The 18,413-nt window shown below is 37.2% G+C and overlaps 1 protein-coding gene across 1 annotated transcript; it reads left to right on the plus strand.

Moving 5' to 3' along the window:
* Positions 1-14,622: 14,622 nt before the first annotated feature.
* On the plus strand, positions 14,623-17,057 carry LOC125036229. The gene is made up of 4 exons (XM_047628697.1): positions 14,623-16,097; positions 16,301-16,473; positions 16,577-16,765; positions 16,946-17,057. The coding sequence occupies exons 1-3, from the start codon at positions 15,912-15,914 to the stop codon at positions 16,740-16,742; spliced, it is 525 nt and encodes a 174-aa protein (XP_047484653.1). The 5' UTR covers positions 14,623-15,911; the 3' UTR covers positions 16,743-16,765; positions 16,946-17,057.
* The last annotated feature ends 1,356 nt before the right edge of the window (positions 17,058-18,413 follow it).

The following is an 18,413-nucleotide window of genomic DNA, read 5'->3' on the forward strand; positions in this document are numbered from 1 at the left end:
AACTAGTTTTTTTGGCGCGCTGTGGCCACCATGAGAGCGTCGTCACAAGGTCGACTCGCGCGTAAACAGTGATATTCATGCGCGTGCGATGGTTGTGAATTTGCATGATGAGCAATCCAATTGAATATTATTATTGGTGTTTCTGATATGAGAGAGAGAGAAGGAAAGCTGAATCGCTTGATTTTTTTTTTTTTTTTTTGGAGGGGGGGCAAGAGATAAAATGTAGACTACTTTCGTAAAAAAAGATATAGTAGTGATAATGATAAGAATGGTGATAATGATAATAATGTTAATGATAATGATAATAATAATAATGTTAATGATAATAATAATAATAATAATAATAATAATTATAATAATAATAACAATAATTACAATAATATTTAATATAAATAGTAAATGATAATAATGAAAATAATAAAATAATAATAACAATAATAATAATGATAAATATCAAATTCAATAATAATAATAATATCAATAATGATAATGCTGATAATAATAATAACAATAATAATAATAATAATATCAATAATGATAATGCTGATAATAATAATAACAATAATAATAATAATAATAATAATAATGATAATAACGATGATAATAATGATAGCAACAGCAACAACAACAACAACAACAACAACAACAATAATAATAATAATAATAATAGTAATAATGATAATAATAATAATGATAATAATAGCAATAAGAATAAGCGCAATAAATAGGCGAATAAATAAACAAATTGATAAAAGTTAAATGCAAGAACTAGACTACACTATTGCACAAAGATAATCAGCGTCAAGTCAAATGCAGCTGATTTATCCAGCGCTGCATATAAAAGGAAAAATATTCTATAAAACGATTTCAGTTTCTCATGAAGCTTTCTGGTATCCTTCAAAAAAGTTATTTCGAAAAAAAAATATGTAAATAGATTTGGTCGAAATACACCAGTTCATTAAAGCATTATTGTAATATTTGTTGGAAGTATTCAGTATTCATTATTTTTCAAATCACTCCTAATACACGTTTCAATTTAATTTAATTTTATTCTCTATTGATCATTTTAGGGCAATTAATATAATTTTGTATTGCTGCCGCGTTGTTACCGATCTAAGTCATTAATACCATTATATTTTGTTTTGTTTACAATATAACATTTTCTCGATAGAGCCGTCGCAAGATAACGGCGTGTATGTTCCTTCTATTTTAAAATTGTTGGTTACCTCTACTAGAGATCATAATGATATGATTTCGTTTGATAATTTACGATATTTGCGTATATTTCCTTTCATTCTTTTACTATAACGTGATTTAACATGCAGATTTCTTAAATAGACTTTCAGTTTTGCAGTTTTACAGCGTCTATTTTTTTTTTTTTTTTAATTCCACAAAACAGATCAGCAAACACTGATACCGTTGTTATGTTTTTATTCTAAACAGCATTTCAATTTTCTAGAATTGTAAATTTCGAATAAAAAACTAGCCTAGGATGGGCAATCCAGCCTATGTCAGTACCGGTCCCACGTCCGGGTAAATAGAGAGGGTTGGCGTCAGGAAGGGCATCTGGCCATAAGAAAACTACAGAATAAGAAGAAAATCTCAAGTAATAAATATCTAATTTTCGTTCACTTTATTTATTTAAAAAATAACACTATTGTTTACAGTAGAAAATCACAGTTCGAGCACCTCAAGCATCTTCCATGTTTTTGTTTACTGTTGAAATGTGTGTGCATGTGTTCGCGTGTTTTTGTTTCCTGTTGAAATGTGTGTGCATGCGTTCGGTTGTTTTTGTTTACTATTGAAGTGTGTGTGCATGTTCGTGTATATGTGTGTTCACGCGTGTGTGTAGAAGAGTTCCAGTTAAATAAAATTTATAACACATCATGTAACCTCCTCCTTCCGCCCTTCCCGAGCCAGCCCGGGAGAAGCCTCATCTGCCGTAGACACCCCTGGAGGCCTCGAGCAGCGCCTCCATCCTGCGCAGGGCAGCCCCCCTGGAGCCGAGGGCGTCTCCCACTTCGTCGAGGACTTCGAGGGCGATGCTCCCGGCGGCGCCCGTGGGAGACGCGCCGTCCTCCGCTACGCTCTCTTGGATCCTGAGGGAAAAGCAGCTTGTGAGGGGGGTGGGGGGGCATTGCTTCGGTTCTAGGAATAGCATGGTTGGAATGATGTATGCAGAATGTGTGAAAATGGAAACTTCACTAAAAGACACACTCGTGTGTGTGTGTGTGTGTGTGTTTTGTGTCTGTCTGTATTTTTTTTTTTTTTTTTTTTTGTGTTTGTGTGCACGTGTGTACGTGCGTATGTGTGTGTGTTATATGTGTGTGTGTTATATGTATGTGTGTGTGCGTGTGTGTGTGTGTGTGTGTGTGTGTGTGTGTGTGTGTGTGCGTGCGTGCGTGCGTGCGTGCGTGCGTGCGTGCGTGCGTGCGTGCGTGCGTGCGTGCGTGCGTGCCTGCCTGCCTGCCTGCGTGCGTGTGCGTGTATGCGTGCACAAATTATCACACAATTTCGACAAGTACATTGTTATAAAAAGTAGGCATATCGACACCTCTTCAGCTATGGCAATTAACGTCTTCGATAAGACTAGTACCGATGCAAATGACAAAGCAAAGCCAGGCATTGTCACCAGAAAAAGGTCGCAACCTTGAGTGCGGATGTATATAAAAAGTCGAAGGCCCATACTGAAGACAAAAGGCCGGTAGTTTGTAGTTGTTTCACTTGCGAACAAAAACATGCTTTGATAGGAGTGAGAACGTCAAGCATCACACACACGCAGTGTTTGTGTTTGTTTGTTTGTGTGTATAAATAGATAGATTGATAGACAGATAGATAAATAGATAGAAAGATAGAGACAGATAGATAAATAGATAGAAAGATAGATAGATATATATATATAGAGAGAGAGAGAGAGAGAGAGAGAGAGAGAGAGAGAGAGAGAGAGAGAGAGAGAGAGAGAGAGAGAGAGAGAGAGAGAGAGAGAGAGAGACATTACATATTTCGAAATGACCGACAGCCAAAGGGTCGTGTCCTGGCAAGCGCAAAGGAAGTACTCACTCGACGTAATTTCCCTCCGCGTTCGAACTCCTCCACCTCGTCCTGTTCGTCGAAAACTTCGACATTGACTTTGGCGACGTCGTACGAGTGAACCTGCGGCCTCGCCTCCGCCGCCGGCAGGACTAGCGAGGCGGCGACCAGGCAGCCCACGAACAGGATCACAGCGCCGTGCATCTGCAACGAGGAAAACCTTTATTACTTTCTTTACTTCTCATAGCGCCTCTCATAACTCTAGTATTAAATCTCTCTTCATATGTAATCTATATACCCTAAAAATACTGATAGATATATTGGTAGATAGATCTCGAGAGGATTTTATTTTTCTATTATTTTGTAGGTACTATCTTGTTTCATTATTTCTTGTATGCATGTATACATGTCTACAATAAACCATATATATGAAAGATATGCAATAATAGTTTAGGTTGCAGTAGCAATAATCATATTCAATGCATTCACGATAATGAGAAAATTAAATATATGGAAAGGAAGAATTGAGAAAGAGCACATGATAGTAAATGCAGAAACAGCATTCTCTAGGAAAACGTATCTCGTATCAATTACACATTTTATGTCATGATAATTTAAGTTCATTTCCCGAGAGAAAGTTTACGGCCTCGGGTAAAGAATCAACTTAAGTAGTGTCTTGTTCCCTTGTTTACCTCTTGGTTTCCTGGGGAATCGACTGGATTAATCTTCGGCGGATGAAGTGCAAGTGTTTCCCTCACCGGCGAAGACCCCGACTTTTATACGTGTCTTCTCGCTTCTCATTTCCACTTTTTGATCCGTCGAAAAAGTGTGACTGGATGATGGCTCGAGCATCTGCGTCTGTGCGGTTGAACACACCTCTCCTCGCTAAACTTGAACAACACGTTAGCATCTTTAATAGCTAACAATGAATGCAATACATTAACTAACTTGAACTGCCCTGCAGGAAGTATCATTAATTAGCGGCCTTCCTTGGTCCGTCTTCGTCCTTTCGGAGAAACCCCAGAGGAAAGTAGGTTTCCCTGAAGAGCAGAAAAAAGGACATGTTTTAGAATACGGAATAGGAGAGTCCTAAAGAACGTTAGGATGTAGAGATTGGATATATATGGGATACAGACGGCGTGAGCGGATGTAAAGAGACACAAAGAGGATATAGACAGCGCAAGCGGGTAGAAAAGGATGTATAAGACGTATAAGGAATATCCGACAGCGGACGGACGTCGAACGGAGCTATGATATGCAGAGGGACCAGTTTTTTGGTGTGTGTCCGCGTGGCGAGCACGTGCGTAACTGACTAAAATACTTGTCGGTGATTCTACGAGTCTTTACATGGGAAATTTTCACAGCTGGAAAAGATTAGTAAAAACTACCCCCCCCCCCCCACAAAAAAAAAAAAAAAAAAAAAAAAACATCCGTATACATTTATCCTTTACATATGTAATGTATGCTCGGTAAGAATAACAGCTCAAGATTCAATAATGACAATGACTGATAATGATCCTACTCTTTTAGCTGAATGCACGTACATTCCTTTATACCGAGACTTCCATTGTCTCAAATATCCTTCCAGCGACCATTCGCACAAAAGCTCTCAGCATTCGCACTCGACACCTTGAAGTGCCGTTTCAGAGTTTGGCGTTGGCGATCTGTCTTCGAGACCTGCAATAGGGGGGGAGGGGAGAGAGAGAGAGAGAGAGAGAGAGAGAGAAGAGAGAGAGGAAGGATAAAAGGGTTAGTCTCTTCTAAGCCAGTGCTTCTGTATTACACAGCGCAAATAAATTCATTGCCCTGTAGCCTTCAGTCTTAGCAAGTACCTATCTTACATATTTGACCTAGATCCTCTTCGAATACATCATATATTAGATTGGCTCCCAAATCTCCAGCTAAACTAACGTAAAATTACCATAGAAGGTCGTACGTTATCCATACCAGAGCGTAAAGTTCAAAGTGTCTCATAGTTTAAGTTCAAAGGCCAAGAATCGATGTTTAAGTTGTGAGAATGACTTAAGGGTTTCGTACCGTATTGTAACCAGCAGCAATAACCACTCATCTAGGTTGTTTTTTTGTCTTATTTTAAATGGGTCTTGTTCATATGAAAAAAAAAAAATAGTTATGCATTCTTTCAATTAGCAGGTTTATGTTACCTGCCATGGTCACCATATTTCTTTGAAGTATAACTTAGGTTCATATAAGTAAAAAAGTAATAGGCGTTTGGTCAGTTTATTCAATTAGTCAGATATCTATTTTGTAAGAAAATGTCTGAGTCTGATTCCGGATAGTGTCTTTACGAGTTATGGGCATACAGTTGACAACAGGAATTTAAAAAACTCGTGACGGTTACAAAATGACTACTCTGACAAAGTCTGATTTCTTTATTCGAAAATTCCTTGTTCTACAGGCCACCAATCTGCTTAACTTCCGCCTTTAATAACACAGTTAGCATATTTATTAGCTAACAACGCATAGAATACATTAACTAACTTCGACTGCCCTTCAGAAAGTACAATTAACGGAATAGCAACTTTTTGTCTTTCCCATTTTTTTTTTTTTTTTTTCAATTAAGGATTATTTTTGCCTCTTTTGCCAGATTCAAGTGGTCGTGTTATCGGCTAAAGACTGCTTATCGACGTAGTTTCGTGCGCACGACTGCCCGTCTAGTCGTGGGGCCTACGTTACCTATTCTCCTTGATCACTTTTTGTCACCTTTGTCAATGAGACTACAGTTACTGCTATTGTTATTTCTAGACGGGAAAAGAAATAGGAGATATATATATATATATATATATATATATATATAGAGAGAGAGAGAGAGAGAGAGAGAGAGAGGGAGAGGGAGGTTTGTGCCCATTATATTTATGAGGTTTGTGTCATTAGTTCCGTATGGTTATTACACATACAAAGACCCATATCAATTCAACAATCCATTCCTTATAAGAATCACCTTTAAATTAAATCTTCAAACAATTGCAAGAAGAGGACAATTCTTAAATTAAAAAAAAATCAATAATGTTAAAGAATAAAAGAAAGTGAGGGGAAAAAAAAAACAATTTAGGCCGCCTGCGTTGGAGTCGCAGCCAAGGCCGAACTCCCCCCCCCCCCCCCCGGACATTTCCCTTGGACAATGATCACTTTTCGTCACCGCTTTTAGTCCAGGTATTCGCTTTTTTTTAATCCATCATTATCCTTTTACTGTCGTTGTTGTTGATGATGATGGTGATAATAATAATAATAACAATAATAATAATAATAATAATAATAATGATAATATTATTGTTATTGCTATCATTATCATTATTATTCGTAGTATTATAATTATCACATGTATGGAAGGATGATTTTAGTCGAATGAGGCGCGTGTACGATAAACTGTAAATGGGTGGTTGAGAGCTTGCTTTGACTTACGTAAATATGCAAATGCATCTTATTTATTGCTTCATTGTCCGTTCTCAAATATGTTACAATTATTGGAGTTAAACCTGGACCTCCCCGTAAAAAGGAAAATAAATAAATCTGTCTTTGGATAACAGCAGTAATAATTAATGATAGTGATAATGATAGTGATAATAATAATGATAATGATAATGATAATGATAATAGTAATGATAATAATGATAATAATGATAATGATAATAGTAATGATAATAATGATAATAATAATGATAACATCAATAATAATAATGATAGTAATAATAACAATATCAATAATAATAATATCAATAATCATAGTGGTAATAATAACAATGGTAACGATAATTATTATTATGGTAATAATATAAATAACAATAATAATAAAGATGATGATAATAATAATAATAATAATAATAATAATAATAATAATAATCACCATACACATCATCACCAAAAATAATTATATGATAAGAATATTAGAAATGATAATAAGGATGATAGATATAGTGACGGTGATGCTTAATATCGGTAATGATGATTGTGCTAATATCAACAATAAACAATAACGATAATTACAACGAAAGTTATCAAATCCAAGACAAAATACAGCACTATAGCCATCGTTGTAATAATATGGCATCAATAAGGCTTTCCGTCCAAGTAGACATAATTTGCATGTATATGGTCGCAATAACCCAAATGCAGTTTCCTTTCAGATTTTAGTTTAGTATAGTTTAGTTTTTTTATTCCATTTGTAAAAATGGATATTCTTGGTGTGACGTACTGTCTGCTTCATTTTGCTTCTAAACTATCCCCTGTGTGCAAGGAATGGCCGGGGTTACCATCCACTGGCGGCGAGGGATTCGAACGCAGGTCAGCAAGATAGCTAGACGAGAACGCTACCGCTGCACCACACAGCACATAGCAGAGAATGCAGTCAAATCTGTCATTATGATGTAAATAGCTTATATTGTTTTTATATTAGGCACCAAATAATACCTTATGATAGATAAATACAATTATTCAAATACATCGATTTCTGCTGTATATAAATACAAGTTCTTCCTTTGATTCGGTATATAAGAATACAATTTTCAAAATAATTATTCAAAGAAATGTAGACTTAATTCTCATTGCCCGTATCTAAAAAAAAAAAAAAAAAATAAAAAAATAAAAAAAAAAAAAAAAAAAAAAAAAAAAAAGAATCCGGGATATAAGAGAATTATTTTGTAAGAATATCATAGTCTCCCCTGAAAATAACCCATTTTCTCATACAATAAATACTATTAACTTATGTAAAGTACATAAGTACTCTCAGGAAAGTGAAGAAAATAAAACACAAGAATGGGATGAATAGATAAACCTTGAAAGTGTACAATATCGCCTTCCGCTGACGATAAACTTTAACGGACTAAACGGCTCTAGATACAGTTCGGATACTCTGAAATCACCACGGCCTTAACGGACTAAATACGGTGGTAGAAATGCTGTTTGGCCAAGAGACCTCTTCCTGAGTTTTAAGGGACTCATACCGCTGTCCACCGAGATAGATGGTTTAGCCACGTCTCTATAATAACACCAAACGCACTAGTGATAAACAAGACAACAATACGTCTCGAATGAAAAGATAATTGGCAATCCTGAACGCGCATAGGAAGAAAATAGTGATGCTTAAAGGTAATAAATCACCATCGGCTTTTGCTATGACCCTAGATAACTTTTTTCGGAAAAAATATATTTTGGTAGGAATACACACGCACACACACACACAGTGAGTCACACTCCCTCTCCCTCTCCCTCTCCCTCCCTCCCTCTCTCTCTCTCTCTCTCTCTCTCTCTCTCTCTCTCTCTCTCTCTCTCTCTCTCTCTCTCTCTCTCTCTCTCTCTCTCTCTCTCCCTCTCCCTCTCCCTCTCTCTCTGTCACTCACTCACTCACTCACTCACTCACTCACTCACTCACTCACTCACTCTCACACTCACACACACACACATATAGCATGCGAGCATATGTATATGTATATTAACGTAATCTATGTGCATGGACGTATTATATTTACACACACAACTAAATAATAAACATCATAATAACAAGCATATACCCACACACATCCACACATAATCACATTTGACTTCATAACTTCTTGCCTGGCTTCTGATCGATTCAAAATGGCACCGTCACGTCAACAGAAAGAATATAAAAGAACAGGTCGTTTGGGAATCCCCGCTGGAGTGAGGGAAAATCTGGAACAAAAGGTGCATGAGACTGGAGACAGGAACAACGTATCAGTCAGTTTTTTTTTTATTAAATGATGATTTTTTTTCGTGTTGTTGTTGCTGTTATTCTTGTTTTTTGCTGTTATTGTTGTTGATGTTGTTATTATAATTTCATTATTATCATCGTTAGTAGTAGTAATTGTTGTAGTATCATCATCATCATCATCCTCATCATCATCATCATCATTATCATTGTTATTAGTCTTCTTCTTCTTCTGAATCTGAGCAAGATAAAATGGACGAATATAGACAAAGTGAAAATCGATACAATGAGAAAACAGACAGAAGCAGATGAAACAACCCGTCAATTCTGGGCAACTGAATAAACAAGCAAATGTAGAGATGAAACAATATATGAAATAAAAGAAATTAAATGAAACCAAATTGAAAACAAGGAAATTCCTGATGTCAGATTGTGTGTATATTTATACTTTACATAATGATAACAATAATGGTAATGATAATAAAATAATATCAGTGATAGTGATAATGTTAATGATATTTATGTTACTACTAATAGTAATAATAATAGTGATAATATTATAATGAAATTAGTAAGATGAAGAATGATAGTTATAATAAAGATAATAATAGTGTTATTGTCAAGGATGGTGATGGTAACAACAATAATAATAATAATAATAATAATAATAATAATAATAATAATTATAATGATAATAATGATGATGATAATGATGATAATAATGATAATAATAATGATAATAATAATGATAATAACGATAATAATAATGATAAGGATGATAATGATATTGATGACGATATCAATAACAATTATAATAATAGTAATGGTGATGATGATGATAGTAATAATACGAAGAAAAAGAAGAATCATAATGATAAAGAAAAAGAGGAAGGATAATAATAATTATAACAATAGCAATTATTATCATTATTGTTCTTGTCATCATCCTTATTATTTTTATAATCATCATCAGTATTCTTATCATTACCATTATCATTATAATTGTCATTACTTTCATCATGTTATTATGACACCATTATCTCTTTCACTGTTATTATCCCCATTATATTACTATTATAGTTCTTAATACATACACGTTGTATGAATAATCAGCCGGTTAATGTTACATGTCCATTATAGGAAATAATAATGAAATAAGTCCAATTTTTCCTCAAAGGAGGAAGGGGAAAGGAGAAAGGGGAAGAGAAGGAGGAAGGGAAAAGGAAAAAGATAAGGATGAAGGGGAAAGTAGAAAGAGGAAGAGAAGTAGGAAGGGGAAAGGAGAAAGAGGAAGAGAAGGAGGAAGGGGAAAGGAGAAAGAGGAAAAGAAGGAGGAAGGGGAAAGGAGAAAGAGGAGGAAGGGGAAGTTTGAAAGAGGAAGAGAAGGAGGAAGGGGAAAGGAGAAAGAGGAAGAGGAGAAAGAGGAAGAGAAGGAGGAAGGGGAAGGGAGAAAGAGGAAGAAAAGGAGGAAGGGGAAAGGAGGAGGAGGAAGAGGAGGCAGAGGAGGAGGAGGAGGAGGAGGAGGAGGAGGAGGAGGAGGAGGAGGAGAAGGAGGAGGAGGAGGAGGAGGAGGAGAAGGAAGGAGGAGGAAGGAGGAGGAAGGAGGAAGGAGGAAGGGGAAAGGAGGAGGAGGAGGGGGAGGGGAGGGGGAGGGGCAGGTGGAGTAGGAGGAGAAGGAGGAGGAGGAGGAGGAGGAGGAGGAGGAGGAGGAGAAGAAGAAGAAGAAGAAGAAGAAAAAGAAGAAGAAGGAGGTGGAGGAGGAGGAAGGGGAAAGGATAAGGATAAGGAGAAGGAGGAGGAGGAAGGGGAATAAATTTTGTTCAGAATGCATAATCATCATTAGATCTTAGCATGTGTCCTTATTTCCTTATAATACCTTTTTCTTAAATGACGTTTCCAGTAAGATTTTAGTCATTTTGACAGTAAATTAATAATCTTGTATAGTCACTTGATATATATTGTTTTAGTGTAAAATTATGTATCTTTAATTCCCTATGTCAGTGTTCCTAGGAACTTAATTCAACTGCACCTTTCGTTTGTTTTTTTGTTTTTTGTTTTTGTTTTTCAATAAATTCAGTTTGCTGTATTCTAAAGAAAAAATAAGTAAAAAAAAACACACACACACACAAACGTAATTGCTTATTTACTTAAGGAATATATTTATAAAGAAAACATACACACAGAAACCATCACCAATCCTATCTATTTGAAGTCTACATAATCCTGTAAGCTTTAACTCTAATCCTATCAAAGGAAAACAAACCTGAAGAAATTACGTGAAAGCACAATAGCGTTCTTGAGTAGAGGAGTGGCGTCCGGGGAAGAGTCAACAGTCGGGTCACCAACTCATCACTAGGTCACGCGCAGTGCTGGTGGTCGTGTCTAAGCAAGGCGCTCCGAACTAAACTAGGTGGTTGAGTAACAACCACTAAGACAGTGGGTCGTAAAACAGTCACGAAAAGCACAGAAACTACAAAACTTTCCCGGAAGACAAAAGCAATTAGAATACATTTAGCCTCTCGCCAGTATGATACGTGTATACTCATTCATAAATACATACAAGGATAGCGTATCCCCATTGGTTAATGCCTCTACAAACAATAGGTGTTCAGACAAAACACGTTAACTCTCTGCACGTCAAAGGATCAAATACGGAAATAGGATCAAGACATATGCACATCGGAGGACACGAGATCTGAAACTACTTAAAACAAAATATATGGAATATCTGAATACTTTCATAGTAAAGTTAAAGGAGCATCTTTTACATGACCAGTGGCATCAGGCACTTCATTGCAAAACCAAACAATGTACGTCAGTTTCTATTGATATGAACATCTTATTTTATGCCTCTTCTACTCATTTACTGGACCTGATGTTGTTTCTACTCATCCTATGTTACTGTATCCTATAATTATCTAGGCAAAGAGAAAAAAACGTAACATGGAATACAGTGTTTTGAATTTGTCGTTGAACTCTCTCTTTTTCTAACTCAATTTTTCTCGTTCTTCCCCCCCCCCCCCCCTCTCTCTCTCTCTCTCTCTCTCTCTCTCTCTCTCTCTCTCTCTCTCTCTCTCTCTCTCTCTCTCTCTCTCTCTCTCTCTCTCTCCCCACATTCTACAAGCTAAACTACTAAATGTTTCATTGTTTTCTCCATCTCTATCCGACTAAGCATGTATAGTCACGGAAAAGAAAAACGGGATTTTTTTTCCGAATTCAAACCCGAACACCCAATTAGTACTTGCAGTTTATCTGTACAGTCATGTTAAAGACATTCAATCTTCCTCAATTCCTCCCCAGCCACTCCCATTGAGCTATAGTTTGACTAATGGCCGTTTTCCTACAGTAGCTCCAGTCCAAAGGGGTACGTGTTCGCTATCTGTTGCCTACTCGTGTGCGGTCGATATATGGTTTGTTTCTATAAAGCTAAATGTAAACATGGGTTACAGTTCCCTTTTGTAAGCAAATCTACGACATATCTCAAATTTATATGGAGTTTTGTTACAGTAGAGAGACCATGAGCATACGTAACGTATATTCAAATAGGCGATGTAATGGACAGTTTAAAAAACACATGTAATGTTTGTTTTAAGGGGTGGGAATAGCATACCGTGATATTGTAAGTGAAAACAAAACATTTAGTTAGGCCACTTTGCTCATTAACTCACCTAATCGTCAACGTAAATTTATGGTACGGGTATGATTATAAATTAACCTATGACAGATTAAGAAATAGATTGCAAACGGATATTATGTTCTGTATTATATAAGAACACAAGATCTAGCCACTTTTTGCTTATTTTTTTCCGTCTCGTCGGCAAGAACTTGGGATTGCAAGATCTGGTCCCCAAGGCTGCTTCGGAACCTACCTGCTTGCCTACACCTCTCCTCTAACATTGCCAAGGATCGACTGACCTCGAGTGTTGTCCAAAATGGCTGCGTCTCCATCTGTTTTTTTTTTTTTTTTTTTTTTTTTTTTGTCTCAATTTCCTTTCCATCGCTCTTTTTGGCTGCTCTCTCTCTCTCTCTCTCTCTCTCTCTCTCTCTCTCTCTCTCTCTCTCTCTCTCTCTCTCTCTCTCTATCTATCTATCTTTCTCTCTCTCTCTCTCTCTCTCTCTCTTTCTTTCTCTCTCTCTCTCTCTCTCTCTCTATATATATATATATATATATATATATATATATCTACTATCTTCCTATCTGTCTATCTTTGTCTCACGCACATACACTGTCCACTGGCCAACACACGCTCGCAAAAGCAAGCAAGCAAATCCGCACACATAACTAAACATAAACGAACGTACGGACACAACCAAATATCCCCAAACCTACAACCAATCTGCCAAACCAGCACATCCACACCCACACAGAAATCTCCAAACACGCATACAAAACCCACACGCTCAGGGCACTGCAAGAAGCCACCTAACCCAGGAGGCGGGCGACCTTCGAAAAAAAAAAAAAAAATAGAGAGAGGTAGAGAGAGAGAGAGAGAACTCCTTCGTCATCATCGTCTACATCAAGCACCCCACCGCCCCGACCTTGCTGCCACGGTCGATAGTTCCGTTGTCACAGTCACAAAGCTCGACAATCTTACTGCGTCGTATCGGATCACGTTTGAGGTCGAGTTCTTGATAGACAACAGGCGACGTGTACAAAACAAAGATAATTTGATTTCTAGAGGTAAGAACCCCCACGGCAACATTAATTTTCTTGTAAGACATGTTGTCCTTCCGTCCATTGTCTTTCGAATTTCCCGCCAGAATCCTTGTCCTAACTGTAATAATATGAATGCTAGAACTGTCAGGCAAACATGCGGTTTTCAACGCGTCTGAAGACTCGGTGTGACTTTGACTTTGACATTATGCGACGCATGCCAAGAATATTAATTCATGGTAGCGGCCGAGTTGGCAGAGAAGTGAGCATCGGGAGCGAAATGTGGTATCCTGTTTCCGAGGATATCCGCGTTCTGTAGCAAGGGATTCAATCCTATGTAGAGCATTATCGGCATTCGTTCATCCCCTTTGCTTCTGTTCACTAGAGCACGAAAATGTAATTGTTTTTAAGTATAGTGGCGGATCAAACTCGTCGGTTTTACTTTAGTAGTGAGCAAATATAAAATAATAATAATAATAATAACAATGAAAATATTTATATTGATAATAATCACGACGATGATGGTGATTACGATCATGATCAACATCTTGATCAAGATGTTGATGATAATAATCATAGTAAAGTTTATAATAATAATAATAACAGCAACAGCAATAAAAGTAACGATCCTAGTAGTGGTAGTAGTAGTAGTAATGATGACCATAGGAAATCTAAGTAAGGTCATACTAAATATTAACAATGGTAATTATAAAAATGATAATCATGTTGATACGTATGGTGCTTGAGAATATATATGACCATCGTAATGATAACAATGGCAGTGAGAGGACGATGATAACAGCATTAATAACAATGATGATGATAATGATAATGACAACATGATACTATCAATAAAATCATCTACTGCCACTACAAATACAATAACAACAGCAACAATGAATAATAATGATGGTAATGTTAATAATGATAGTAAAAATAGTGTTGAGGATAATAATGGTGATGATTACAATAATGATAATAACAATAATAATGATAGTGATAATGGTAAGGATAATGATACTAACAATAATGATCATAATGATGATAATGATAATGATGATAGTAATGGTGATGATAGTAATGATGATGGCAGCGATTGCAGTAGTGACGATAAGAAAAATATAGTATGATAGTGACAATATCAGTAATTATGAAGTTCATCATGATAAAAATGATAATAATGATAATCCTGCTGACGATGACTGTGCCTGATGATGATAACGATAACAATGAAGATAACCATGACGATGATAACGATGACGATGACGATGGCGTCAAGGATGACGAGGGAGTCAAATGATGACGATGACGGTACTGCTAATGACCACGGTCACAGTCATAAGATTAACAGTAAAGTCGGGTAATATATCATCCGATAATCGCCCTCTCTTCTAACTGCCTCGAGTATCCTGTGGGTGAAAGGATTCGAGAGCCCAGGAAGCAGGTAACGGTACTGCAGGCAAGTCAATTATTCTTGTTTTCCTCTTCTACTTTTTCTTTCTTTCTTTCACTGGCTTTATGGCCATTGACTAAACGACCACTGGCTTTATGGCCATTGGCTGAAAGATCATTGGCTAAACGACCATTGGCTTGGCGACCACTGGTTTCCGGACGTAAAAGTAGCCGAAACGTTTGCTATTTGTTGAGATATGTCTTACTGAATATCTTTTCATCCGATACGGAAGTCCTAATGAGTAATTTTGATAGCGTTACAAAATATGACTGCAGTAATAACAGTCACTCACTGTTTCCTTTGGTAGCTTTGTCAAGTTAGATTATATTTCCCCACTGCTGACGTCACTAAGTACACACCTTAAGTACACATCAAGTTGACCCACATATTTCTAAGTCATTTTCTCTTTCGTTCTCTCTGCCTGCGTCGAAGTGTGTCCGCTGTATTTCGCAGAATTCATTGTCAGCGGCCGCACAGCACATGGCCTCAGCGCTGGCCAATAACTGTCACGGAGAACACCTTTCCTCGTTCCGACCGCGGTGGACTCTTGGGGACCTTGGGCTGCTCGAACGGTGTCCCAAGCAACCCTGGCTCCGGCGAAGGACAGCTAGACCTTCGGGTTGACGTCGGAGGATTCAAGGTTGCCGAAGAATCTATGTGTTCCTCGTGGCGTCTGAGAGAAACACAAGATGTACTTTTCTGTCGCCAGGGAAAGGGAAGGCGAGCGTACGTGTTCGCGAGGTGAAGGGAGGGGGCGTTATGATCCCAAGGAGCACTCATGCGCACGCCCTCGTGGCCACTCTGTCATGGCAACGCAGACTCCGCCAAAAAACTTGCTCCTCTGCCACCTCCGAAGGTCGTATCCGCTGGCCGGACGTTGCTCCTTCCATGCCGTGAGGATTTTTATCTAAACCTCAGCAGAGAGGGCAGTCCTTCCTCTCCTTCAGGAAAGGACCTCTTAGATCGCACGCCCAACTCAGAATCATGGAGGGGCAAAGGGGGAGCAGGTAAGGAAGAGGAGACGTCATCCGAAGACGTAGAGCGAGAGGAGAGGGAGGACACTACCCCCTCTCTCCTCACCAAACACACACATGTACCCCCTGATCCTTAGTGAACTTTTTTTCGCCCGATCAAAAAATCGATGTGAACAAGGACGGGCGTATATAAGCTCCAACCTCAGTCAAGTTGGTAGTTACTTGGATCGGATCCTTGTCAAGGAAACATCACACGCCTTCCGCCCCTTACTCTCAGATCTCACAGTCAATATCTTCACAAAGGTAAACAAACAGAAAACGTTCGTTGGGCTGAATGGGTTGAATGAGGTCGATCAGTTTTGTCTGGAACTACACACACTAAAATTATCTTTGAGATTAAATGCCACACTTCTTGATAAATATAATGGAGGAACCAAAAAGGTCAATAAACAAATCATTAATATATCTAACGATGCCGCAAAAGTCACATGTTCCTTACCTGACAGATGCATCGAGTGACTATCTTCGTTGTGTGCTTCTTGGTCGCCGCCTCAGTTCTCCTGCCGGCGGCAGAGGCGAGGCCGCAGATTCACTCGTATGATGTTGCCAAAGTCAATGCCGAAGTCTTCGAGGAACAGGACGAGGTGGAGGAATCCGAACGTGGAGGAAATTACGTAGAGTGAGTTATGCTCTTTTTCTTTTCTTTTTTTTATGCTAAGTCTCTCTTCCAAGTAGAATTTTGTTGGATACGCATACAATGATAATGAGGAGTGTTTCCATAGGATCCAAGAGAGCGTAGATGAGGACGGCGCGTCTCCCACGGGCGCCGCCGGGAGCATCGCCCTCGAAGTCCTCGACGAAGTGGGAGACGCCCTTGGCTCCAGGGGGGCTGCCCTGCGCAGGATGGAGGCGCTGCTCGAGGCCTCCAGGGGCGCCTACGGCAGATAAGATCCTCTTCATGTGTGACTGAGGTAAGGGGATTCATACTCGTACTCTTGTTGCGTGGTTATTGCAATATACCATCTAATTGCAGCTTGCAGTGCTACACATGGAAACGTCGGACTAAAGAGTAGTGACCGAGACTTTTCTTGTAATAACAGAGGCTCATTTTCGAAGCTGCTCCATGATTGTTTTTTTCCCTCTTTTATCAGATCTCTGCGAAATTGAATGGATGCTTGAAGGGCAACCTTTCACGAATGTATAGACATCAGCATATATTTTTATAGTAAAAGTATAAAAAGGAATAAAAATGTCAAGAAAATATACATGATGTATTCACATCCTACAGAAGACAGATTCGCATGACAGGAGGAACTTCTCTCTCTCTCTCTCTCTCTCTCTCTCTCTCTATATATATATATATATATATATATATATATGCACACACAAACACACACACACACACACACACACACACATATATATATATATCCATACATATATATTATATATGTATACATATGCACACACACACACACACACACACACACACACACACACACACACACACACATATATATATACATATATATATATATATATATATATATATGCATACATACACACACTCACACTCACACACTCACACACACACACACACACACACACACACACACACACACACACACACACACACACACACACACACACACACACACACACACATATATGGGATATATATATATATTCAGATATTTATACATATATGTGTATATGTGATATATGTCTGTGTGTATATATACATATATTCACATAAACAGTATATATACATAATTATCTCTATGTATGATGTACATACATCCATACACATATACTTATATATATATATATATATATATATATATATATATATATACCCACCCACATACGCATACACACACACATATATATATGTAGAATTATGTGTATATATTATATACATAATTTTACATATATATGTATATATACACATATATATATGTGTATATATGTGTATATATAAAAAAAAAAATATAATATATATATATATATATATATAATGTAAATGAATCCCCACCCAATTTTTGCTTTATTAATTTAATGTGACAGTTGTACTTTTAAAGAGAAATGGTAATTAAATGCGAATTTACAGGAAAAATGAATGTTTGAATGGATTTGTGTATGTATATATTAATATATATATACATGTACATATATAGATATCTATATGTATATATATACATATATAGATATTTTTTATTATATATACATATATTTTTTTTTCATTATATATACATATACATATACATATTATATGTACATATATACAGATGTTGTTGCCTCTTTTTCATCAACTATTATATATTATCTCCTCAGTGTCTGATATAATCTTTGCAGTTCATACTAGTCATATTCCTCTCACAGATTTACTCTTCAAACTTGTATCAATTAGTTAAGATAAATGTGAGGAAAAGTTCACAACTTTTTAGAAAATCTACACATATTATTAACTGAAAAAATATTATAAATCCAAAATGTAAAGCCAATCACATAAATTGATATGCCAATAATACAACATCTGAGTTCATTATAATCCAATACAATATTTTTACCACCTTGAATATCCATCTTTTAGTTTTAACAAATAGCTTGCCGCTTTAC

Source organism: Penaeus chinensis, chromosome 20 (assembly GCF_019202785.1).
Source record: "Penaeus chinensis breed Huanghai No. 1 chromosome 20, ASM1920278v2, whole genome shotgun sequence".
Classification (NCBI taxonomy): Eukaryota; Metazoa; Arthropoda; class Malacostraca; order Decapoda; family Penaeidae; genus Penaeus; species Penaeus chinensis.